Raw genomic sequence first — 27762 nt, forward strand, 5'->3', positions numbered from 1 at the left:
CCAGTGTTGGAGAGAACCCAGGCACCTGCGGACGCTCTTTTGCACCGAGCCTGTTCTGTCGCCGATCCACCTGGGGAGAAGCCACTTGGGAGGCAGTCTGAGAGACGCGCGATGCGGAGCCCCTGGCATCTGTGCGCACTGGGAGCTGTCCTCCTCTGCAGCGCCGGGGGCGAGCTGCTCGAGGAGGGTAGCAACGACAGGCCCATCATTGGTAAGAGGAGGGGGCTCTGGGCTTTGGGGTGTGTGTGTGGAGGGCGGAGGGCGGTAGGGCTCAGCCCTAAGGGTCCAGGGCAGGAGAAAAAAGGATCCTAGGAACTTCGTAGGACGGAGCGCCCGAGCCCAAGAACGTGCTAGAGATCTCCCAGCCTCCCCATCCCTGGGTGTGTGGGGTGTGAGATTGCAATTTGGAAGGAACAGAGTTACTGCTCCATCATCAGCCCCTCCCATCCTTTAATTCACCACCCAAGGAGCGCTGCTTGACAGTGTAGACGCGGCTGAGTCCCAGCGTCTAGCTGCAGATTGTGGAATAGCTTATAACCTGTTCTCTCACTCTGGGATCGATCTTGGCCAAGACTTGGAAAAGCAGACTCAACGTTTCCTGGCTGAGATGTAGAAACTGGGTATCATCACCTCTAGAGAGTCACGTTGGTCCTACAATAGCCTAATGAATGGCAGCCTTAGTTGATGTTGCAGACACTAGCCTTGTGTGAGGCTTTGTGCCTGATCAGACTCGGTGGGATCATTGATCTGGAGCTGGAAGGGACATGAGGGGCCACCTAACCCAACTCCTGTTTTACTGATGAAATAATGGAGACTCAGAAAGTTTGGAAATTACCCAGGTCATAAAAATAGCCACCTTTAGAGGAGGACTTCGAACTCTTGACTTTAATGACCAGTAGTTAATTTTCCTTTGTGTCATACTGTTGGCTTTAGAAAACGTTAGAAAACTTCATTTTCCTTGTTTTAATTAACATATATGTCTTGTGAAGAGGACTTAGCTGCAGCATGAAAAGTATCCAGCTACATCATTAAGAGTTCAAATACCAGCCCTGCTACTTGCTAGCTGTGTGACCTTTCGGAAGTCATTGAACCTCATAATTGAAATTATGAGTGTAGTTAAAGTTATATGATTTCAACTAAATTAAATTAATAATAAATTGACTTTGATTTATTCATCTATAAAATGAGGGGACTGCGACAGATCACCCTACAGCTCTCTTTTGTCTCAAAATTTATGCTCCTATGATCGGTCTTGTGACTTAGAAACTGGACTCTTGTGATCTGAAATATGCAGAGTCATGTTGGTTGCATTTTACAGATAAGGCAATTTAGACTCCAAAAGTTTGGGACTTATCTAGATCATGAAAATAGTAATCTTAAGAGGTGGGCTTTGAACTCCTGACTCTAGGGGCCAGTGTATTTTCCATTGTGTCATACTGTTGGCTTTAGGAAATGTCAGAAAACGGTCAGCACCAGCATCATTTCCTTGCCTGCCAGGCCTCTACAATCAAACAACTAGGAAGTACCCTTGGTTCCCATGTTTGGAGATGAAGAATGCTTCTCTAGAACACAGAATGGGCCAATGGGAGCTAGATACTTGGAGGCCACAAGAAGCTCCAGTGAAAAAAGGGCTAGAGCTCTTCTTGGAAGGTGCCAGGGGAAACAAAGTTTCCCCAGGCTGAACAGCTTCTTGAGGAAAGCCTCCACTTGGTCTTTACCTTTGATACTCATAAATTTGCCCACAACGTCCCCATTCTTAATGGCCAGCACGATTGGCAGAGCAGATACTCAATGGCAAGGTCTCTGTTGTCATCAGTGTTCATCTTGGTCATCAGAACCTTCACCTTCTGCTTTGTCATCCTGGACACTAATACTAGAATGTCCTAGCCAGACTGGGTGTAGGAGCTGGCCTACTGGGGCTGCCCTGGGCCACCCATGGCAGCCTGTAGAACCTCAAGAGAAAGATGTGCTCAGTGATATTGAGAGAACTTCCTCAAGATGTCCGAAGCCAATAATCTGAAGACCAGACCTTGAGCCATCTCCCTACTGAGCAAGCAAGGCCACAAGCCTGCTAGACTAAATGAACAGAGGAACCCAGGCCATCCTGCTTTTTCCCACTTCCTCCAGCCCAAGTTGGCTTAGAATTTTGATCTATTTGCTAAGGTTACTAGAGAGGCCTGAGAACTGGTAGAGTATTAGGGCTAGGTGACACTAATGCATTCCCTTGGTAGAGAGCATTGATTGCCTTTTCAAGTAGTGGAAGTAGAACAGGAGCTTTCCTGTTAGGGTGGATGAGGCAGTGGACTAGGAGTTAGGAAAACTTGAGTCAAAAACACATTAGACACTTACTATGTGATCTGGGGCAACTTGCTTTACTTCTCTGGGACTCAACTTCCTTATCTGTCAAATGGTGGGGTTGGATTCAGTCTCTAAAGCTTCTTCCAGCTCTAAATCTACATGCCTGTGGTTAAGACAACAGTGTAGCCTTGGCCTTGTTACTACCCCTCTCAGGGCCTCAGGTTTTTATCCTTGCATTGAGATTGGACTATGTGATCTTTCTGACTCCTTCTATCCTTATGATTCTGTGAAGAAGGAAGCTGATGGCACTAATCAGCTCTTGGCCAAATTTGGACCTTACCTTGAGAATTAGTTTTTTTAAACCTGTTGATTTCTGAAACACTGCCTTGACCCCTTACATAGCTTCTGATAGTCCTCCCCTTTATTCTACCTATTTTGCATACTTGAGACTTTATGTACTTAGTTCTGTGAATAAAAATAACAATGAGATTTGTCTTTTTTTTTTTCTTAAATAAAACTGAGCTGCTGTAGCAAAACAGGCTGTTGTTTGAAATAACTCTTTTTTTTCTTTTGGAATACTTGTAGGAGTACTGGCACAAGCTAACCATATGAGTAATTTCAAAGAATATGGAAAGTATTACATTGCTGCTTCATATGTAAAATATCTGGAGTCTGCAGGTGCAAGGGTCATGCCAATCAGGTAGAGTGTTTGCTAACTTTATACTGTCTATAGAAAGTACTACGCTTTGCTTCTGAAATTAAGATCGTCATGTAATGGTGGTTCTACTCTTGTGACTAAGACTAATCATTTTGAGGATTTTTTCTGTTCCAGTGTTATATCTGATTTTGTCTATGAACATCACAGAGTAGATCCTTTAACATAAAGTTTTCTTAGCTTCTAAAAAAGGTGTGCAAGTAACATAAAGGGTTAGGATAGGGCACACACATAAAGGACATAGAAAAGGAATGAAATGTTTCCATAAAAAGGATAAACATTAAAAAGTAATTGGAGTTTTATATAAAAAATTCATTTAAAATGGAACAAAAGAAGCTGCTTAAAAAAAAAAAAACTCCTGTAACATATCAGAGCAAAGGGATCATTCATTGAAAGGAAGACACAGAAAATTTACATATGATTTATAAAATGGATACTTTGTAGTTTTTGCTTCCTTCCTAGTCATGGCCTTGCTGATGCATAATGACCTGAGTTCAAGCTGTGTGACACTGGGCAAGTCACTTAACCTCTCAGTGCCTCAGTTTTTTCATCTGTAAAATGAGGGAGTTGGACTTGATGACCTCTGAAATCCTCTTTAGCTCTAAATCAGTGGCCTATGACAGACTCTTAGAAGGTGAAAACTAACTTTGTGGTTCTACTTAACTTGGGAGGGCTAAAGTATATTTTATCAAGAAATTAAAGAGGGGCAGCATTTCTCCACAAAAAAAAAGGCTTTCTCATATTTGATTTGCCTCAATGGTCTAAAATGTTCTAGAATGTCCCAGAATATTCCACTAACTTAACATACCTGATGTTGCATTGTTTTTATATCATTTTCTGAGGCTATGCTTTCCTGAGCAGAGTTTAAGTGATTTATCTCATCTTTTCCACTGAAAATGAAAGACAGATTTCATTTCAGTTTATCAAAGCTTTGCAAATAGTTTCTAGAAATTTCTCAGTCATTTCCCCTTCCTTACCCTGCCACTTGTCTTGGGAAATAAAAGTGTTCCTCATTTTACAGGATAGAAGTGTTCTAAAATAGGTTTTAAAGTATAAATACATTGCCCTATTATTTTATATCAAAAATTGGAACTATGATTTCATTGGCAAAGAATTTAAAAAAATTTGGTTCAGCTATGTTTCTACCCCAAGGTAGGCACTCACTGTTAGTACTCTTTACTTCTGATCATTCCTTCCAAAGATTTTTGATATGTTTTGTTTAATATTCAGGTTATTAATAAATAATAATATAGTTCAGAATAAAGTTCAGGTTATTAGTGGTTTTATTGATGTCTTTGCTTTAATTTTATTATGTAAGATGCCATTATGAGGAGAGGAGATACTATGTTCTATATATATGCATATATGTATGTACTATGACACATATATATACACACATATATACGTATACATATGAATGTGCAAGTGTGAAAACTGGAACCTATAAAGGAAGTCTTGAAGGGCAAATCCTGATCCATGAGTCAACAATCTGAAGGTCACTGAAAAGGGTAGAGTAAGGCTAAGAACAGATGTCCATTGTTTGACTGGCCTGGGCTCTGGGTGTGTCTGTTATCTCTGATGACATATGCCCAGGTTTTGTGGAACAACCTTAATTACAAATATCATCTCCACAAACTTTCAAAATATCCTCAAATTCCATTGTTTAAATATTAGACAAATAGTGACTTGAGGGTCAGCAAACATGGTAAAAATTAAAAAGGCACAGAAGTTGAAGAATCACAGGGTGAAACAGCATTGAGTTAATGACTGGCCCATATTATCCCTGTCTCTAGGTAAGTGGTACATTTGTATGTGGTGAATGTGGTTGTTTTTAGTATAATGTGGTATGACAAAGCTAATATAAGCACCCACAGAGTTGTGGCTAAGCACAGTCCATTGGCCACGTGTCAGATACTATTGCCTCATTGCTGTCATCTACACCTTATCAATGAACTGGGAAAGGAAGGAGGAAAGCAACACCCTGAAAGTCTGAGATACCCACAGCTTTGCTAAACAGAAGACAGAATTCTCAATGGGAAGGCCAGGCTCAGGCTTAGAGATTGAAGATCCATTGTCCTGGTGCCTCATAATCTCCACAGGCTAAGCAACCTTTCTCCCAGTGTACAGCCGCAGTGTAGAGATGCTGACTAAGCTAAATAACTCCAGTGCAGACCTTCATAAGCAGCTAGAGAACTTGCTTCAGACTGATCACTTCAGAGAGCAGAGATCAAAGCTGAGAGAAAGTTTTTAAGGTCAGAAGTTAGAATTCTTAAGGGAATGAGTAAAAGGAATGACTAATTTTCTTGAGGATTGAAGTCTAGAGAGGCAAACTTCAAGAAGTCAAAGAGGAAAGGTACTATTGTTTGGAGGGAGCTAGGACTTAAAATAGAGGCCCTTCCCACATTCATGGCCAGAGAGTAAAGAAGAGCTTACTTGGGGAGATAGTTGAGAGGGAGCTAGCTCTTAATCAAGGCAGGAAATCTTTTATTTGGAGTTTTGGGTTGGGAAGTAGTTTTCTAAAAGGGCTGAAACAACTACAGCCGGCCAAATAGAATTGACTGGAAACTGAGAACTCTAATGTGTAGGTGAGGTAGGTTTGAACCAGCTAGCTCTGCTGATAAAACCTAATAGAAGTAGGAAGTCTGACCAAGAGAAGAACTAGGACAGAACAAGGTTTTTATTAGTTTTTGTTGGTATTAGTTAGTATTAGCAGTAAAAAAACATAGTTGTTGTCAGTGTCCATGGAAGCATGAATGACTGCTAAGACTTCCAAATACCTGTTATCCCCCCTGAATGTTTCCTTGTAATACTTAGTAACCAAACTTTCTTTTTAGGAAGCTTGTCTGGTGTAGGGGAAGAAAGGGTCTTCTTGACAGCAGGTTTCATTTTGGACATGCAGTTCAGAGATGGGAGTGGTGGCTGCATCTAGTAAACCACTAGCAGGCTTCACTTCTCTAAATGCAGAGATGTAATTGAGAAATGGTAAAAAGCCAAATAAAAGAGCAGCAGGGTCATGGGTGGTAGTTGGGGGAGGAGAGGGCTGTGTCCCCTAGCATCACAAATATACTGAGTACTAATATATTATATTGTGTGATGTGCTGTTAAAAGTGTCCACAAATTTTTGTTTCTGTGGAGTGGGCATTCTTTATTCAAAGTAAACATGTATCTATTCTGTAATGTATCAACAAAAATTCTTCCGTGAATAAATGCAGTCCACTAACAGAATCCTATCTACTTAAAGCTAACCTAGCTTTTATCATTATACTTAAATAAATATTTACAAGATGTGGCAATTTCTTCATGTGCTCAATGAATATGAGCACCTACTTTTTAAGTGCTAAGCAACATGGTATAGGAAAAAGAAAGTAGGACTGAGGGTCAGGAGAATCCTCGGTAGCAGTGTATAAAGATGAATTGAAGTGGAAAGAAGTTGAAATGGGGGGGGGGATCAATTTGAAGATTTTCCTAATTCAGGTTGAGGTGATAGATCAGTTTGAGAGACATTATGGGGGAAAATCAGTAGGACTTAGTAACTGGATGTAGGAGGAGTAGGAATAATAGGTTAAGGTTGGCTTTAGACTCAGGCTTACTGACTGAATGAAAAAAGATAGTAATCATTTAGATTCTAGGAACTATACAAAACTGGGGATACAAATAAAAAAGCAAGGCAGATCCTGCCCTTAAGAAGCTCACATTCTACTATATTAAATGTGGTAATGTATATCTTTTTTTCTTTTTTAAAAAAATTATTTATTTGTTTTTAGTTTTCAACATTCACTTCTATTAAGATTTTGAGTTCTAAATTTTTCTCCCTCCTTCCCTCTCTCCCTTACTTTCCCTCTCTCCCCCCTTTCCCACCTCCCCAAGGAGGCATGCATTCTGATATAGGCTGTACATATACAATCATATTAAACATATTTCCAAATTAGCCATGTTGTAAAGAAGAATTAGAACCAAAGGGAAAAATCATGAGAAAGAAGAAACAAAAAAAGAGAGAGAAAATAGTATGCTTTGATCTGCATTCAGACTCATAGTTCTTTTTCTGAATGTGGATAGCATTTTCCATTTTAGAATTGTCTTACATCCTTGTATTGCTGAGAAGAGTTAAGTCTCTCAAAGTTGGCCATGATGATGTGTATCTTAACAAGCTCTGGGTTCAGTCATCAAAGATCTGAAAGCGTTGGGTATCCTTAACTCATTTCACTTTTTTTTTTTATCAGTTAGCAGAGAAATCACTGCTGGTGAACAGAGCTCAGGTTTCTTGTTCAGGTGGCTTATGAAGAGCTGGGGCCATAGGCAGGCAAGTGAGCATCCCTAAGGTGTGGTGTTAGCCCCATCTGGACTTCTCTTTCCTTTTCTGTGCTACTTCACCTTCTGGACTATTTCACCTCTGCTGATGGGCCAAACTTATAGGAGGATCTATATTTCTCTATCGCTCTCACCAGTCCTTGACTAACCAACCCAGCCTGGCCACTCCTTTTCCTTTAGCTCATCCTAAGAGAAAGGCTGGCCTTTGTTTTCCTTTTTTTTTTTTTTGAACTAGCAACCAAGGGCAAGGTAGTTGAATAAAGTAACGCAGAGTATGTAATGGTTGAATTTATAGGACATGCAAATCTTACCCTAAGGTAACTTACTTGGCTGTACATGTTGGCATAATTGCCCTGGGCAAATGGGTCCATGCTCCCAACTAGTTGGTGTTTGGTATGACTATCATGTAGCCTTTCTGTGTTCGGTCAAAATGAATTTCCCACTGTGTCCTTTCCCTAGATCTCATGGTCAGTAAACTGCTACCAGCTTCCTTTTTTTCACCCAGTGCTTCTGTTCCTCTCAAACACTTTGCTTTCCTCTACATACTTTATGATCCAGCAACACCTGCCTTCTTGATGCACTTCACACAGGCCACTCCACCTCTGACTCAGTGCCTTTTCACTGGCTGTCCCCAGCTCTTGTAATGCTTTCCCTCCTCAGCTCCACATACTAGTTTCTCTTGTTTCCTTTAAGTCAGCTCAAACCACACTTTTTGCAGGAAACATCTCCTTGTCCTTCCCATTTGTATTGCCTTCCCTCTAATATTAGGTTTTATCTACTTAGCATATGTCTTATCTGTACATAGTTGTTTGCATTTTGTCTCTCTAATTAAAATGTGAGCTTCTTGAAGGCAGAGACCACTTTTTTGTCTTTCTTTGTATCCCCAGCAGCTAGCACAGTGCCTGATGCATAGTAAGTACTTAATAATAATTATATTATCATATATAATTATACATTAATTAATGTAATATAGTAATATAAATAATATATAATCATTGTATTATCGCTAACATTTATATAGTGCTTACTATGCTTGAGACACTGTGCTAAGTGCTTTACAATTATTCTCTTATTTGATACCTCCCAGGTATTACAAGCATACCTCCTATGCTATTGTTATCCCCATTTTACAGTTGAGGAAACTAAGGCAAACAGAAGTTAAGTGACTTGCCCATGGTCATCCAGCACTGTGCTACCTAGCTGCACTCATAAATTACTGTTGATTGCCTGAGACATAGCTCTCTTCATTTCCATACTAGGGAAACTTTTTTTTAAAAATGTAACTATATTACATATACAAAATTAGACACAGGAAATTTCCAGTAATAATAAAACATTCATATAGTACCTTAAGCTGTATAAAACACTCTGAATAATAACCTTATGTGAGAAAGATTGAAAGCATTATTAGCCTCATCTTACATATGAGGAAACTGCTTCTCAGAGAAGTTAAATATCTTGGATCACTTAGTTGGTAAATATCAATCAGGATTTGAACCCAGACTTCCTGAGTCCAAGTCCATTGCTTTTCCACCAAACTATGCTACTCTTCATGTTTCTTCACAAAGCTTAACAAATATTAACATCATTATTCATAAAGATGATTTTCATGTGTGAATACACAGATAGGAATGCAGCAGATATGATTTTTCTTAGTTTGGAAAAGAATGCCTTCAGAACTTTGAAAGTGGAGTGGGGATAATAAACACCTCAAATCCTTTAAATTTATTTTTTTGCCTGGATTTTTAATGATTGTACTCATCTTTCTTTCTCAGGCACAAAGAGATGGAAAGAACACTAGGCTTGGATGTAAAAGCCTTGATTTGAATCTTGGCACCGCCTCTTAGGCTATGTAGCTATGTGACCTTAGGTAGCTATGTGATCACTCTCAGTCTTAGTTTCCTCATCTGTAAAATGGGGATAAGAGTAATATTGGTGTTATTTACTTGCCTTATATGATTTTTGTGAGGTTATGTGAATACACAAGAGATTTGTGATTTCATTGAAATAAGAAACTGCTAGTGTGGGGAGTCTTTTCTCCAGTGTAGTTAACAGCTTGCCTGTGATTTATTAGATGAGTTCTAGGGAGTTATCTGCAATACAGTTAAATTACTTTCTCCTGATCACATAACTAGTAAGTACCATAAGCTGGCTTTGAATTCATATCTTCCTGACTCCAATCCCAGTACTCTATTCCCTGAGTAGTGAATAAAATGTTACATATATGATATGTATAAATTTCATTTTATTCATGTAAATTATAATTTCATCATAATTATAAGTTCAATAAATTATAAATACATGTATGTACATGTATATCTATGCATGTGTATATATACACACATATATGTGTATGCTACTTTGATTTTAAGAAAGCTATTATTTTAGGCATGTAATTATAACATTACAGTTTCAAGCAGATTTAAATTCCTGTCATTATTTTTGTTGTTGGTTTCAGATTAACGCTTTCAGATGAAGAATATGAGAATCTCTTCCAGTCTATCAATGGGTAAGTTACAGGCTTGTATGTAACACATCTACATAGAGACACATGTACTGTGTCTGAAATAATTATTACATAAGTACTGGCATATGTGTATAATTTATATATATACTGTACTTTGGCTATAATCACTTTCCTTTAGGGGTTTTTTGGAAGCAACATGGCATAGCAGATAGGGATCTGGCCTCAGAGCCGGGAAGATGTCATTTCAAATCCCACTTCTGCCACGTAATGTCAGTACTCTGGGAAGCTTTCCAAGATTAAATGTTGCAGAGAAGCTTCTCATTTGTGTTGATAGAAGGAAGGAGTTTCTGATAACAGCAAAATCACAAGCCTGGTCCCTGTCCCTATGGTATGGTTGTCATTATTTCCTAGATATGTCTAGTGGGCAGTTTAAACATGTCTTTTTTCTTGCTTTAGAGAGTTCTCAGAAGAACATAATGATACTATTTTTTAACTGCATTGTAAAACCAGCACATGATAGACTTGAATATGCAAGATAAACTCCATAAAGGCTAATTTTTTTAATCTTAGATACTAAACCTCTAATTACAGTACCTGATACTATTATTCAGATGTAATTGAGAAAAAACATGTAAACAATTTAGCCAGTTATTCTCATCTATACAAATATAGCTCTTTGTTAATTATTTATACTGTTGCTATAACAAATATAATCTTTTTTTAAAAATAAATTAAATCAAGATGCAAGGCTGGATTTAAAAGAATACAAAGAATACAACATAGTTCCATCTTTCACCAAACTCAATTACTAACAATCAGTATTTAAATTCTGATTTTTCTTTCCATGAGAAAACTTTTTCTTTCTTTTTATTTATATAGAGGGTTTCCAGGCTTTGAAATTAACCTAACCCACTGCTTATCCAGGTCTCTCAGTGAGATATTTGTGGCTTAAGTATTTAAAGCCTTCACAGATTTTCTCCTGGTATCTGCATCACTTAAAAATTGTTGGTAACATGGCTTCCTTATACTGGTGCTCATCTCCTGTTATTTATCTGGTATCTCTGGTACCTGCCATTCTCAGGGAAGGTCTCAAATGATTATTTCTTACTCCTGCTTATTACTGAGTCAACTTGCTTTCCCCCTTCTTGTATCAAAACTTATTTATAATTGAATCATTTTTGTATTAAGCTCGTTAGCTTTCTAACACGGTGAAGGCAGTCCCTTCCTTAAAGGGATCTGATTTTTCTATAGATTCCTTAGATTTGAACTTCTCAAAGACTTTGCACATTAACTAATTGCTGTAAATTGTCAGTTTCCCACCCGGGAGGGATCTGAACTGTTTGAGCAGGCTTAGGATTATACCTTCATAGATCCCATCTTGTTTCCTCACACATCAGTCAGGAGTGGTAAGTAAGGAATGGAGGTCACTCATACTGACTGACCTTCCTGTTTCTTGGACATACCACCCTTTCCCCCTTATCTGCTTAAATATGGGTAATGAGGGCAGGAACTTATAGCTAGGGATTTATTTGTGATTTTTCTACTGCCAAGTACTGTCTGTGGCATATGAGCATGAATGGAGTACATAGACAGTAGGAATATAGGATCATAGATTTAGATATAGAAGAGAACTTAGAGAACCTCATCATTTTACAGATCAAGTAACTGAGGCCCAGACAACTGACTTGCCCAAAAGGTCACTCAATGACAGAGCCAGAGTTTAAACTAAGATCATCTCACTCCAAATCCAGTGCTATAGAAGATAAAATGATAAATAACTCCTAAATACTTTATCCAATCTTCCAGATTATACCTAGTATCAGATATACTTTTTTGCACTCATTGGAACCTGTAATAATTTCCCCATGACTTTCAGGACAATACTTAGTGTGCTATGCTATGTATGCTATAGCTATTGCTCTGATTTATCTCTAAAATATATTTCCTTTAATTATCTTCTAGACTCTGGAGATGAATTGAAAACAATTTGAAAGTAGGCAGAATTGATTCTGCAAATAACTTATTTAAGGAAAAAATACAGTTCTAATCTCATAAAACCAAATATCATGGGACCTCATATCCTTTACAATTATAGTGTTGTGACTATAAAATTTAGCTTTGCTGTAGAAAATCTGTTCCCTTCTCATATTTCATCGTGAATACCATCGTGAATACACATGTAGATCATTTTCACAAATACCTTCTGGAGATGACAAAGTTGATAGTGTTTGCGCCACTTAGAGAGGTCCTCTTGATCACTTCTCTTTGGTAAAAATGCCATCTGTGATAGAATAAGACATACATTTTTTTGTTATGGCCCATGTGGGAATTTATTTTACTTGACTATGCATATTTGTTAAAAGGATTTTGTTTTTCTTTTTTCCCAGTGAGGGAGATGAGAGGAAGAGAGAATAATTTATTAATTGAAGGCAAATTAAGTAATAAAAAAAGAAAGATTTGGACCAAATCCTGCCTCATGTACTTGCTAGCCATGTGACTGTAGGGAAATTCTTCAATCTCTTTAAATTACTTATCTGTAAAATAAGGAGGTTGGATTCAGTGACTTCCAAGGCCTCTTCTAGCTCTAAATCTATGATCTTATGATTCCTTCCATGCTTTTAAAATTGTACTGTCTCCATGACAGAATTTTCCAGTGTATACTTGGCCTGAATTTCTTATTTTTGTCTTCTGAAGTGCCTTGTAGTTGTTAATTGAATTCTTACCTTTATTTTTTTCTTGTTTTCAATTTGTTTCCAAATTGTACATCTTGTTAATAATTTGTAACTTAATTAAGGTGGCCACCATTCACACACATGTCTGTATATGCATACGTGTGTGTGTGTGTGTGTATGATTATACCTATGTCTATATCTATATTTATGTATGAGTGCCAGCAGTTTTCAGATTTTTCCACTAGAATACTAAGGGTCAGATATGCCACAAAAGATAGCATAAAGGGAAGAATTAGTTTTTATATCAATGTACTTACATTTATAATAAATGCTGTATGTACTTTTGACAGATGTCCTAAGTTAGTATTGCCTCAAAAGTGATTTGTTGCAGTGTGATATAATAGATGGAGCCCTGGACTTGGAGCAAGGAGCACTTGGATTTGAGTTCCACCTTAGACACTTCATATATCTGTAACTCTTGACAAATCAGTTAATCTCTCTGGGTCTCAGTTTCCTGATTTGTAAAGTGAGGGAGTTGGATTTGATGGTTGCTTCCAGCTTGACATCTCTGATAATTTAAAAAGAAAAGAAATAAAATACTGTTGTTTCTGAATAAGAATTTATTTGTAATTACAGACTTCTTAACACTGATGTCTTCATTTTCATATAAACTTTGCTACACTGGGAATTTTAACCGTACTTGACTTGTGACTTAATGTTTCCTTTATTCCATATGTTTATCCTTACTACAAATTTTACTTATTAAGTAAATTGTATATTTTCTGTGAAAAAAACAAACAAACATTTGATATTGGGTTTCAGGATACTTTTTCCTGGTGGAGGGGTCGATCTTCAGACTTCAAAATATAGCCAAGTAGCCCAACTGTTTTATGACAAGGCCTTGAAGGTAATCTTCAATTGTTCTTTCATTCCCAGATTATAATAGTCCTGACCCTTCCCCTCCCCCCACCTCCATTGGTCTTCCTGCCTCTGGTCTCTCTTACATCTCCTCTTCCCATCCCTACATGGATTTTGTATACCACCTCCAGATTAATCTGTTAGAAATACTGCTTTGATCATGCTACTTCCCTCCTCTAAAATATTCAGTGCCTTACTTTTGCCATCTGGATTCATTTTAAATTCCTTAGCCTTAACATTCAGGTCACTTCATAGTCTGGCCCTAACTTGCCTTTCCAACGTTAGCTTCCATTGCTTCTATACATCTCATGCTCCAGCCAAATGGGTGTACTTGTCGTTGCTTGAGCTTCATATAACTTCTCCCTCCCAGTGTGTTTTCTCACGCTGTTGTTTTCTGTATCAGAAATGCATTCTCTCCAACCTTCATCTTTTTCTGGCCAAATCCTACCCATCCTTAAAGCTCAGACCAATTTTTACCTCTTCCATAAAGTCTTTTATCATTCTTGCAATTTCTTCCTTCTCTAATTTCCTGTAGAATTATATTTGGATTGCTCATGAAATGCTTACCTTTTCCTGACTTAAATTGTACAAATGTCTCATTTCCTTTACTAGCTACTTAAAGTCCTGAATTCTTTTTATACATATCTCTTATCTCCTTTAGCACTTTACATATTTTAGATGCTCAGAAATTTATTGAGTGAATATCCATGAGTGAACTTGAATTTTTACAAATGCAATAATTTAAAATGTAATAGGAAAAAATTGCTACTTAAAGGAACTCTATCGATAACCATTTTGTAAAGTAAGTAATTAGCTTTGGTTTTTCTCTTGTGTAAATTCAGATTTATCTAAAATTAAACTTTCATGAACTGGCTTTCAAGTATTTTTTTTTAAATGAGATGCCCAACAACTTGCGATCCTACATTTAATATATACTTATATAAAGACTTTTGACTAGTGATTCCCAACCTTTTCAAGTATGAAGATTCTTTTTTGATATAAATATATTTGTGGGTCCCGTATGGTGTTAGTAGTGTTTCTATCCACTGATTGCTAGATTACTTCCTGACCAAAAGCTACTCTGAATTCAATATTGTTCTTAGATAGTTACTGTGAATAATAACAACTAGGTAGCATTTGAAAAAGAATAATATATGTATGCTGTGACATTATAAATAAATATATTTATTATCTATAGGAAATGTAGTTGTTCATTTATTATGCTGAATCATACGGTGAGCTAGCTTCTTTGTAGCTCCCCAGAAGTCCATGGATCACAGATTGCAATATAAGCTTTAGACAAAAGACAAGCTTTAGAAATCACCTTGGAAGACATCTTATGTGTTTTATTGCCTTTGAGGTTAGTACATAAACTTAGTTTATTTTTTTCTTTCTCTACATGAAGGCTAATAATGAAGGAGATTATTTTCCCATTTGGGGAACATGCCTTGGATTTGAAGAGCTTACTGTCTTGACCAGTGGGAAGTTATTACTAACTTCAACCAAGACTAGTGGAATTGCTTTGCCATTAAACTTTACCGAAGGTAGGTTTTCTGTTGTTAGAGATTCCTCCATATGCAATTATTTGTCAAGATTACTAAGCAAAAATTATCGAAGGTATCTTTTTTGTTCTCTCAGGTCACAACATGTTACTTGAGTGAGGTGGCAAGTTGTTGTTTTTTTTTTTTTTGTAGATGAATAAGTATTTTTGTACTCCTTTGGAAAAATTATCTTAAGGTCTTTGGGAGTTTTAGAAAACCTTATTTACAGAAGGAGAGTAGTATGTCTACTACAGTTTAATCTACTATAATAGATCTCAATTTTTTCAAATGTGAGGACCTCTTTTTAACATCCCAAAATTTTTAAAATTCTCATGTTGATATTAATTGTAGTATTGGCATCTGTTGAGTGAAGAAATCCATGACAAGAAGCTACTATGAATTCATTAATGTTTTTAAATGATTTTTGTATTTCATTTATCACACCATTATATATTTGAAAAATAATAATACAGCTAAGCTTGAAGGAAGGGTATGATAGTTGATGTTGGAGTGGCAGGAAGTGATTTGTATTGCTCATTGACAATTTGTCTAGCCTCTTCTCACATTATAATTATGTAGGTAATTGCATCTGTTACATAGTGAGTAACTTCATTGATCTGATGTGTTTATTGAGAAATAAACTGAAAGATTTGAATTAGATGACTTTTGAGATCTCTCTGGCTCTAAATCTTTGATCTTATGATCCGTCTGAAATAATTTCTTGATTTAGGTAGACTTTTCTCTTGGGTATAAACTAATATGATGAGCTTGCTCATAAAACTTCTACTTAGCAATGTTGGTGAAGAAAGTTAGGTAATAAATATGGCTGGAGTTTAGTTAGATTTTCCTGGTAATTTTATTTCATTTTGAAGGTGATTTACTTTTTCTTATGTTTTTTAAAAAAACATATAACTGTTTCTTTTGAACCTTACAATGACTTTATGAGGTAGGAGTTCCTGGTATTATTGTTTCCATTTTGTAGATGAGTAAACTGAGTCTGAAGAAAGGTAAGTGACTTGCCCAAGGTCACACAACTAGCACAATTCGAATCTGGGCCTGTCAGACTCCAAGAATCATTTATTCTCTATCCATAAATCCCCCCTTCAATTAGATTTTTTGGTGGGACACATTTTATCTTTGATTTGAAACATCTGAATATTAGCATTTAGTCAATAATTTATTCATATTGACCATATTCCAATAATGTTATCTCTGGATTGAACACAAATGACACTGGTGAGTTTTATTCGTTTATCTTTTTTTTTTTTCATTTCAGCTGTAAGTGAAAGTAGGATGTTCCAGAATTTCCCTAAGGACTTATTAGAGGCATTTGCAACAGAACCCCTAACTTCAAATTTTCATAAGTGGAGCCTTTCCTTGAAGGTAGAACAATTAAAAAAGAAAGAATAAAGATAATGAGTTTAGTCTCAACTGTAGAAGAACCAAATTGTAATTAAAAAAAATCTTTATGCCACAGAATTTTACTATGAATAAGAAGCTAAGTGAGTTTTATAACATTTTATCTACAAATACATATGAAAACATTGAATTTATCTCCACGATGGAAGGTATGTGCATGCATTTTATTCACTTTATTTTACAGTTAACACATATACTTTTTTCCCTTAATATTCTTTATAGTTATACAGCATTATTCTGTATTGTTGAGTCTTAAGAATAGACTTGTCACTTTTTGGGCCGTAGAGGAAGTGTGAGCTGATCTGCCTTGGGGTCAGAGAAGTGCTTGTGTTTGATATCATTCTATTGTCAATCTTTTCATAGTCATTTACTTGATTCAGTCTTTAGAAGGAGTGGTGAATGTACTTAATTAGAGAGAGAGAGAGAGAGAGAGAGAGAGAGAGACAGACAGACAGGGAGGGGGAATGGTAGAGAGAAAAAGGGAAGGAAGGAGAGAGAGGACAAAGGGAAGGAGGAGAGAGAAAGGGGGAGAGAAGGGAGGAGTGAAGATTGAGGGTGAATAGAGAAATAAAATAGCAGCTGATTAAGGGAAGGAGGAAAGAAGGGTTGAAATGGAATGAGCATTTGGTGTATGTGCCTTTGGATTGCCAAGTGGAGAAGAAGCATGTTAACCTCCTTTTTAATAATTATTTTTTCTGTATCTTAGAACGTAGTATAGAGGAGGATGGCATAGGAAATAGGGATATCTCAATTAATTTAAAAGTGTAATATATATACTTTAATAGCATTTATTTATAAATTCTTAACATGAAAGCTTACTCTGATACCTCATTTTAGTGTAGAGGTGACCCTGGATTCTCAAAGACTACCAGTGGAAGGTAAGTTCTGGAAGGGCTACCATCTGCAAAACTTCACGTACAGGCCCAGTGATGGACTAAATGTCTGTTTTATGAGTATTAGCCTAAGTTTGGAAAGGTTCATTGTCAAAAGGTTCATTACCACTAGGTGGGGAAGAACCATCATTGGGGTGAGTCAATGGAGGACAGTAATTATGTTAAGAAGGTATGTAAAGTACTGATGTATCTTCAAAACTAGGGTGCAGGACTTTGAATTTTCTGAACAGGAGTGCACAAGCATTTATTAAGCGTTTGTTGTGTTCCAGGCACTGTGCTAAGCACTGGGGATGCACTGAAAGGCAAAAACAGATAATATGCAAACAACTATGTACAAACAAGATAGCTATAGATCAGAAGGGGCTATCATTGCTAGCATTAAGGGGAACTGGGGAAGGTTTCTTGCAGAAGGTTGTATTTTAGCTGGTACTTGAATAAAGGAAGCCAGGAGATAGAATCAAGGATAGAGAGCATGGAGAAAGGTGGGATGGACAGATGGTGAAAATGCACAGAGTTGGAAGACGGTGTGTCTGATGCAAGAAACGTCAAGGAAGCCTGTGCCCAGGTGGTGTGAAACTCAAATGAGATTATGGATGTGTACAGCATTTTGCGAACCTTAAACCACTATGGAAATGCCACTTATTATTATTAACCTCCAGTCACCAGGCTTCCACTCTGATGGTAACTTCATTCCCTGAGCCTCCTACTAGACTCCAGCTGAACACAGGCAGTGTTTATAAAGCAGTACAGGGTGTCCTGGTAAATGTTTAATAACCAGGCTGGGGAGGGAGAGAGAGGGGGAGGAACTATATGCACATACACTTTTAAGTTCAGTCTGCATTATCAACACTTTCTTAAGTCTAGACAATCGACAAAGGAATAAAGCAGCCTTCATTTATAGTGAGTGCTGATTTTTGAGGTGTAAATGCTCATGCAAAACATTTAACAGTGGGTTTTCACTTAGAGTTGGTTCTAGCATACCTCTGGGCCAGTGTCACTGGATTGCAGAATATATAAGGGTGAGGAAGATGTAAGAAGACTAGAAAGGTGGGGAAGATAGTTTATGAATGGTTTTAAAAGCCAAACAGAGGATTTTATATTTGAACCAGGAGGTAATAGGTAGCTACTGGACCTCAATGAATGAAGTAGTGTATGTGTGACATGGTCAGACCTGTTCTTTAGTAAGATCACTTTGGTAGCTAAGTGGATGATGGAGGCAGGTAAACCAACCAGAGAGTCTATTGCAGTAATCCAGATGTGAGGTGATAAAGACCTATATCAGGGAAGTGACAGGATCAGAGGAGAGAAGGAGGCATATTAATTAGAGAATATTAAGTTAGGATTAACTATGAATTATATATGGGGGAGGTGAGAGAGAGTGAGGAGTCAAGGATGACCCCTAGGTTGTGATCCTGAGTGATTGAGAAGATGGTCCTTTTGACAATAATAGGAAACTTGGGAAGAGGGGAAAATAATGAGTTCAGTTTTGGATGTACTGAGTTGAAGATGTCTTTAGGACATCTAGAGTTCATAGAGGTAACATTCTCTCCCCATCTGATGTGTGTGTATTATGTATGTATGTATGTATACACTACCTAATATCATTAAGCTATGATAAGCCAATCAGAAAGAAGTTACCAAGACTGTCTAGCACAGTGCCTTGCAAATAATAGTGCTTAGTAAAATATATTGCTTTGATTCAACTTAAGAAAATTATAGATTTAGAACTGGAAAGTGATTTAGGAGGTCATCAAATTCAACCTCCTTATTCTCCAGAAGAGGAAAATGAGGCTCAGGGACATTGAGTGACTTGTCTTACACAACTAGTAAGTGTCAGAGGTAAATTTGAACCTAGAGCTTCATGATTCTAAGTTACATTCTCTATTTTTATATAAGTAGATGAAAAGGTACAAAGTAGACAGTGAGGAGCAATAGAATATATTTGTGTGGACTTAATGAAATACATGATTAGTTCTCATACTGAGATATAATCTAACGATTACAGTTTATTTGTACTCTGCTTATTAGTAAAGTAGCACCATACTAAATATATTGTGAAAAGTTGTGTTTTAATAAAATATTTCATTGCCAATTTCAGGTGCCCTTTTATTTAGCTGAAACTCTCAAAATGTGGTATATCAGATGATTGCAGACATTCTATTTTATGTATTAAAGTATGCTTCTTTGACACTTTGAAAGATCCATGAAGTCATTGGTATGGGTATTGTCTCCCATGCTTTAGTAGACTGTTCTTTGAATTGCCATAGCCACAAAAATTCATCACTTGCTAGCCAAGGAATTTCAGTAATGAGCCACTCTAGATTTTACTAGGATGACCGTGAGAGGGCAGACAGACAATCTGTCTCTAAACCTGAGCTTGAAAGATTTTCAAATTTGGGAAACCCCCACACTTACATTCCACTGACAAGGCCTTCTAGCACCCACAGTCACCTTCATGCTACCATGAAGCATTGATTGGAATAAGACTTTATCGTAGGTGTATGTAAAATAATCACTTATAGAGATTAAATTTGGCTAATGTACCTAGCATCTTAAGGCATTCTAATTACCAATTGTGTTTTTTTCTTTTTAAATCTAGCATATGACTACCCTATTTATGGTGTCCAGTGGCATCCAGAGAAGAGTGTTTTTGAATGGAAGAATTTAACGGGCATAGTCCATACACCAATGGCTATTAAAACTTCATTCTACATGGCATACTTCTTTGTAAATGAAGGTAAGAAAAATTAGTTTTGTAATTCTATATTTATGGAAATTTCAGGTAGAATCAGGAGTGTGCTAGAACTAGCTCAGACCTGCTTGAGAGAGCTGATTGTTAAATTTTCAGAGTGAGCCTTTACACTTTGGAAACTGGCCAAAACTACAAATCAGGGTTTGATTTATTGTTTTGTTGATTGTCTAGACTTAAGGAAGTGACGGAGAAATATTTGCAATGCAGATTAAACTTAGAAGTGTGCCTTGTGTGCATTTTTTTTCAGAGAGCTAGCCATTAAACATTTACCAGCACCACTAGGTCAAATTATTCCTTATAAAAAAATGTAGAAGTTTCCAAAATGACCTAGGTAGAAAAAAATCTGGAGGAACAGCTGAATAATACAAAAGTCCTATATTTGAGGAGTAGACATGCTAATAAAAGTAGGGAAATTCATTTTGCTAAATAGCATTATATCATTTTGCAAGTTTTGCTAATTCCTTGAACAGTAGCTTTGATATTGAGTCTTGTTTTGTTCATTCCTTAAATATAAGTAAGTATAAGATTTAGAGGTATGAGGGATGTGAGAGGTATACATATACTTTCTAGCTATTCTTTTTTGACAAGATAAAGAACTTGATGGCCTCTGTGAAAAAATTGAGTATTATTCTTTTAAGGCATTCCAAAAACTTAATTCACATGCAGATACTTGTGACTTTAAAAATCTTTCCCAGAAGGCCTTAGAGTTTCTTAACCTGTATTGAGTCACAGACCCCTTCGATAGTCTGCTGAAATCTATGGACTTCTTCTCAAAATAATGTTTTTAAATGCATAAAATAAAATACATAGGATTACAAAGAAAACCAATTAAGCTGAAATAAAGATGTATTTTTTTTCCTACCCAGCTCAAGTGGCCTATGAAATCCAGGTTAAGAACCTTTGTCTTAGAGAAAGCTAACATGAAGTGATTTGCACCCCTGCCCCTCACATTGGAGTTGTGTTTATAATTGCAAGTGACAATGGTATTTGGGTACAAATGGGTGATTATGTTTTTAGTTTAATGATTTGAGTTACACACACACATTTAAGAAATTCAACAAGGGCTGCATTATAGACAGAAATGAATGGAATTATGTGGGTCAAATGAAAAATTTTGTAGATTTGTAATGTTAACATTCTCTTTTAGAGTGTCTGCAGTTTTTGTTTGCCATCAGTAATTTTGCTTATTCTCTGAGCTTAAGAATTAATCATAATTAGGTCTATTATATATAGAATTGTGCTAAGAGGAATTGAAAGTTGTTTAATACAAAAACCCAACTCTTTTTTTAAAAAGTGTCTTACTCCAAAGTAAGTGGCATAAAGAGTGTGGCCAGGAATGAAAGACTTCATTGTTATTAAATATAAAGGAGCAAAGTAAAGGCTGTTTAACGGATGTTTACATGATAGATGAGTTTACTTGGTCTTCCTATTACATTCCTTCTTCAGAAGAGGATTAAATACTTATTATACTTTTGTGTTTTTCTTCCTGGTAGCTTACTTAACTAATGAAAACCGAACTTCAGTATAGAGCCAGGCAATAATAGCTACTTATGTAACTGTAATCAACAGAAATCAATAGATGAGAGGAAAAACAAGGAGCTCTTTTATTTGGAAGGTTAACGAAATATTTTTTTTTCCAGTTGAGAAGTGATATGCTTGACAGCGTGATGGTAAATGTTTGACAAATGGCTCTGGAAAAAAAATACACTTATGATATATTTTAAGCTTAATCAACTTTAACATTTAACTTTAACTTCCTTAGGTCTAAACAATCAATTAAATAATAATTCAAGCACTGATTCTTAGCATTTGCTGATTTCCAAAGCGTAAAGGCTTGTAGCTAAAAATTTAACAATTGGGTCTCTTGTACTGGTTTGAACTGCTGCCCGCATACTCCTGAATATTCTAAATATTATTTTCTTGTAAGAACAAATGTTGTAAAAAGATTGTGGGATAAGATGACTTTCTAAAAATGATACTAATAATTAACATGTTTTCTGTATATTTCTTTTTTATATAATTTTTAGCTCGAAAAAGCCACCACCATTTTGCAAGTGAAGATGAAGAAAGTAAGGAACTGATTTATAACTACAATCCTGTTTTCACTGGGAATGGGTCTTTATTTCAGCAGTGCTATTTTTTTGATTGAATTTTGCTAGAACCACAGTGATTTGTTAATGGAATCATTAAAGTATTGTTATTCATGTCTATGGCAGTAAAGGAGTCAAGTCATTTTTTTCCTTTTGTGTCATTGTGTTCTGATTTTGCCTTTGTAGACTTTCTCTGACTAGGTTTCCATTCAATGTGATGGGGCTTCTAGATCATACTTTAGTGTATTGAATCAGCAGATGCAAAATTCCATTGTATTTGAAGAGATGGCAATATTCTTCTTGCTTTCTTCAAATTAGAAAAAATAATAATATGGCTTATTGAAAATATAAGAAAGGATTTTTACTCTCATGAATGAAGGAGAAATTCTGTAAAATATCACAGGTGACTTAATATCATCTGGGTAGAATAATTTAAATTGTAAACATTATTAGTATTTCTGTGAAGAATAGTAATTAGTTGGCAAGATTTTTTGGGTTTTTTTGTTTTTTGTGTTTTTTTTTAATCTTGAGACTTGAGCAAAATGGAAAGAAATTTAAATTAGTCAAGTGACCACTTGATTATCATGGTCATCGGTGATGGTACCAAACCTGGAGTGATTTTAGATGACTTTGCTATGCATTTTATATAAGACCTTAGACTGGGTGACAATCTCCTAACGGGAAAGAGGAAGACGAAGAACTTACAAATTAATAGTTTATAGACGACTTAGACCTTTTGTTTGGAGGCAATCAGGGTTAAGTGACTTGCTCAGGGTTACATAGCTAGTAAGTGTCTGAAGCTGGATTTGAACTCAGGTCCTCCTGACTTCAGGGCTGGTGCTCAATCTACTGTACCACTTAGCTGCCCTGATGACTTGGGCCTTTTTTCCCCTTTTTAAAAAAATTTAATTTTGTATTTTATTTTTTCCCCCAATTGCATGTAAAAAGAATTTTAACATTCTTTTTTCAAATTTTGAGTTCTAAGTTCTCTTTCCCCTCTTCCCTCCCCCCAACACTGAAAAGTAATTTGACATAGATTATACATGTGTAGTCATACAAAACACATTTCCATGTAAGGATGACTTAAACTTTTAAACAGAACAGATGAATCAGTGTACTACCTAAGGAAATCATGAGCCTGATTTTTCTTTCTTCATCAATTTTCCATTAACACATGACTGTCCAGCTAATAAAAATCAAGAAGTAGCCATTGTGACAGCAAACTAAAAAAATAAGTCATTGCAGATTTCCTCAAATGTACCATCTTATCCTCTTGTAAATTCAGACTAATGATGTAACTAGTTAGTATTCTCATGGGAAGAACAACGAACAAATTCATGAATTCAAGTTGTAGGATTATAGATAGAGTGGCTGAGTGGACATGTTAGTGTCCTTTTTCCATTTCTGTTATCAAGGATAATCATTAATTATAGCAATGATAGTTTGCTTCCACTGGACCAATGATATTCCTCCAATGAGATTAGGCTTTTAGATTATACTTTAATTTATTGCATTAGCAGATGTAAAGTGCCATTATAGAGAGGGCAATATTCTTCTTGCTTTCTGCAAATTAGCACAAAAACCAACCAACCAAACAAATATGGCTTAACCAAAATGTAGAAAAGGATTTTTACTCACATAAACAAGGGAGAAATTCTGTAAAATGCCGCAGGTGATTTTATCATCTGGGTAGGATAATCCATGGTTTAAACATAATTAGTTTATGTCTAGTCCAATGAACTAGTCATTAGTGCTTATCAATGTATTTGTAATAACAGGTTTTAATGTACAAACTGAATTTCTGGCATGTAGCATTTCCCTTGAAGAACCTAGGCTCAAACTTTTTTATTGAGACAACTATAAACAATGCACCAGATCTTCCCTAAAGGAACAAATTATTATCCTTGATAAAAAGAAGTATATGTCTTTAGTCAAACATTTTAACTCATGCTGATGCTAATCTTCATTTTTTTGGCATATATATATATGTATATATATATATATGTATATATATATACATATATATACATATATATATATATACACACACACACACACACACACATATAAATGATGGTGATCAGATGAATGTCTTAGATTTTTTAAAATGGAGATGTAGAATATCATTGAAATTCTTATAATAAAAAGCCCAAGAAGACACTCATTATTTAATTTCTCATCTGGTCAAGAACTAGAGTCTGATCTGAAATGCAGCTATTTGTTTTTTAATACTCATTTCCATTCTCTGTTTAAATTAAAGCTCTCCAATCTTCCATCAGGTTCTAAGTCTTGCAGTATAGATCCTCTTCTTTGATAAAGTACTAAGTTTCAAGACACATTAATATTTGTCACTACTGTTAGGGGTCAGTGAGATATTTCTGGGAGGCATATCTATCTGCTTGTCCTTTTTTGACCATCTGTTTATATTAAAAATCTAAGTGAATGGTGAACTATGAACTTTTTTTTTCTTTTAAGAAGAAAGGCAGTTGAGTAGGAATTGAGAAAACTAAGAAATAGAACCAGCTCTGACACTGAATTTAGTAATCATAAAGTTCTTAACTCCCTTTGTGTTTCACTCTCCCAATCTATAATATGGTAAGAGGTTATGAAAATCATCCTCTCTGCCTTTCCTAATTCTACCCTTCCTCTAAGTCTCCACCTCCTCCATGAAACTTCCCTTTAAGCATCCCAGATAACAATGAGCTCTCCCTCTTCCTCCCCTCATTTGGCACTTAACAAATGAGCCCTGCTCATTTCTTTTTAGATTGGTTTGATTTGTCTCCCCAATTTGCTTATAACTTGCTTGAAGATGGCTAGCTACCCTAGGTTATTGTTTATATCCTTTGTATACCTAGTACAATGTTCTATGGGCAACAGAAATTTGTGGATTGATGGACTATCTGCACATTAAACACTTTCTCTCCAAGATGTTATTTCAGATAGGACCAAGTAAAGCTATGTGAAGTTAGATAGTGCCTATTTAAAATTGCTCCCAGTTTTTTCTTGTAATACTATCATTAAGTTCCTGAATTGTTAGAATCAGGCTGCTAATGTTACATAGTGCCTTATGTATAAGGATTGCCAGTATCTGAGTTTCTTCATCTTTTAAGTGTAAATAAGTGTTTTCTGGATGCTCTTTGGTTTCATATCACTATCACTTCCCAATGACCCAGTGAATTACCTCAGTCTCCAAATAGAACTCCCCTCCCAGTGGAGAAATACAACTAAGGAAAACAAGTCAACATATTGTCTATATCTGGCAAAATGCAATGGATTCCCATGAGGCTTCACTTTCTGTTGGTCCTCAAAATCAGAGGACTCAGGGTAAAGGGTAGACACTGGAGGAGAAATTCTAAATACAGAGCACTTGTTTGCAGCATGTAAAGAAGGAGCAGGCATATGGAGGAAACTTCAGCCTTATGTTATAAGGAGTAAATTTAAATTTAGTCAGGTAAAGGGGACAGAAATTTGGAAACTGCATATGACACACATAGGTAATAATGTACTTTGAACATTTAGAGTCTTGAAAACTTTGCAACATATACATTATACATGTGGAATGTAGTAATGATATATTTGTAAGTAATCAATATTTTTGTTTTAAAACTTACAAGTATTTTCTTTTGGTTTTATTTGGTAAATCTTAATTAAAATTAATGAATACACAACATTCAAAATAGAAATCACCAAAATAGACTGTGTTGGTCTTATAAGCCAATAATATTGTCTCTCATGTGAATACATTCATTAAACAGATATTTATTAAGGGCTTTTGTGGGTAGCATTGTGTTCAGCTCTATTTAGGGTGGGACACAAAATATTTGACAAGATCTCTTTTTTTGAAGGAGCCTAGTTAGAGAAATTAGACACCTAAATAGTCAAGTAACAGAATAAGGCAAGGTGAATGTCAAATAGATGAAATAGATAATGAACACTGTAGGAATTCAGAGGAAGGCAACAGGCAACAGGTATTTATTAAGTACTAACTTTCTGCCAGGCACAGTGATATAAATCTGTGTGTGTGTGTGTGTGTGTGTGTGTGTGCTTACATTCTAATAGCAGAAGACAGCACATGAAAGAGCTAAAAAGCTGTGTGTGGGGAAGGTGCACACTGGGGGATGGTGGTAAAGTCCAGAGAGAATCAGAAGCACAGTCAGGAGAGGAATGAAGCAAGGCCAGACTGGGCTTAGCCCCAAAATGGCAGCTCAGGAAAGAACTCACTAGTGGGAAAAGGGGGCCAGCATAGCCGAGGGATCTTCAAGGGTAAGAAGGCAACTGAGTCATGGTGGGAAAGAGTCAGAAGCACAGCTGGGAAAGAAATAAGAGAGAAGGAGGGATGGCATAAAGTAAGAACCAAGGTCTGAAGACTGAACCTTAGGAAACAGAGTGGTACAAGAGGAACAGTCAGAAGGAGGGAGGAGCACCAAGATAATGCAGTGCTACAGAAGCCAGAGTAGAAGAAAGTCTCAAGGAGAGGGCAATCGCTAGCATCAAACGTGGCATTGGTTGATTGAATAAGAAGCATTTATTATGTGCTTAGTCCTCCTGTGTATGAGTGTGAGTGTAAAGACAAAGGGAAATAGTTCTTGCCCTCAAGGAACCTACATTTTATATACCTATGTAAATATATACAGAAGAGATACAAAGTTACTGGGGTGGGGGAAACACTAACTACTAGGGTGGATTGGGAAAGGCTTTATGCATGAAATGGTGCTTGAACTGAATCTCCAAGGTAACTAGAGGTTCTAAAAGGGAGAGGTAAGGAGGAAGTGCATTCCAGGCAAAGGCACTGAGGTGGGAGATGGGAAACTGTCATTAAGTCAGTCTGGCTGGATTGTAGAGTGCATGAAGGAGAGTAATGTGTAATAAGTTTGGAAAGATTAAGGGCCAGGCTGTGAAGAGCTTTAAATACCAAACAGGAATTTGTGTAAGACCCTAGAAGTGATAGGAGACCATTGGACTTTATCAAGTAAAGATGAACACAGGGTCAAAGCTGCTCTTAAAGAAAATCACTGTAGCAGCCGGAGGGAGGAAGGAGTAGAGCGGGATAGACTCAAGTGATGAAGGTCTAAACTAGAGTGGTAGCTGTAGAAGGGAAGAGAATGGGATGGATGTCAAAAGTGTTGTGGAGGTAGACATGACAAGAAGATGAGGACTGAGAAAAGACCATTGTATTTGGTGGGTAGGAGGTCACTGGTTACCTGTGACAGAGTTGTTACAAGAGGATGGTAGGTCTAGAAGCCAGGTTGCAAATGTTCAAGGAGTGAATAGGCAATGAGGAAATGGAAGAAATAGTTGCATTTATTTGAAAAGTCTGATCATAGATAAATAGAGAAAGAAATGTAGTAGCTACAGGAGCAAAACAATGTCAAGATAAAGTACTCTCCCCAAAAATATTTTCCATTCTTTCCATTCCGTGCATTTTTTGGGGGGCAGGGGAGGCAATTGGGGTTAAGTGGCTTGCCCAGAGTCACACAGCTAGTGAGTGTTAGGTGTCTGAGTTCAAATTTGAACTCAGGTCTTCCTGACTCCAAGGCTGGTGCTCTATACACTGCACCACCTAGCTGCCCCACAAAATACATTTGTTGAGAACATTCTAGATATTGACTTGGACTTAGGCATAGATGGAGAGTTAGACACATTTGCAATTTTATTTCTCCTGACTTTTTTTTTTAATTAACACATATTT

The 27762-nt window shown here is 36.5% G+C and overlaps 1 protein-coding gene across 1 annotated transcript; it reads left to right on the top strand.

The window, feature by feature from the left end:
- On the top strand, window positions 1–22191 carry GGH (gamma-glutamyl hydrolase). The gene is made up of 9 exons (XM_021002187.2): window positions 1–211; window positions 2884–2998; window positions 9780–9830; window positions 13283–13367; window positions 14784–14922; window positions 16196–16302; window positions 16397–16487; window positions 19831–19968; window positions 22011–22191. The coding sequence occupies exons 1-9, from the start codon at window positions 112–114 to the stop codon at window positions 22130–22132; spliced, it is 948 nt and encodes a 315-aa protein (XP_020857846.1). The 5' UTR covers window positions 1–111; the 3' UTR covers window positions 22133–22191.
- The last annotated feature ends 5571 nt before the right edge of the window (window positions 22192–27762 follow it).

The sequence above is a fragment of the Phascolarctos cinereus genome, unplaced genomic scaffold (genome assembly GCF_003287225.1).
Source record: "Phascolarctos cinereus isolate Bilbo 61053 unplaced genomic scaffold, phaCin_HiC Scaffold_4;HRSCAF=312, whole genome shotgun sequence".
NCBI lineage: Eukaryota > Metazoa > Chordata > Mammalia > Diprotodontia > Phascolarctidae > Phascolarctos > Phascolarctos cinereus.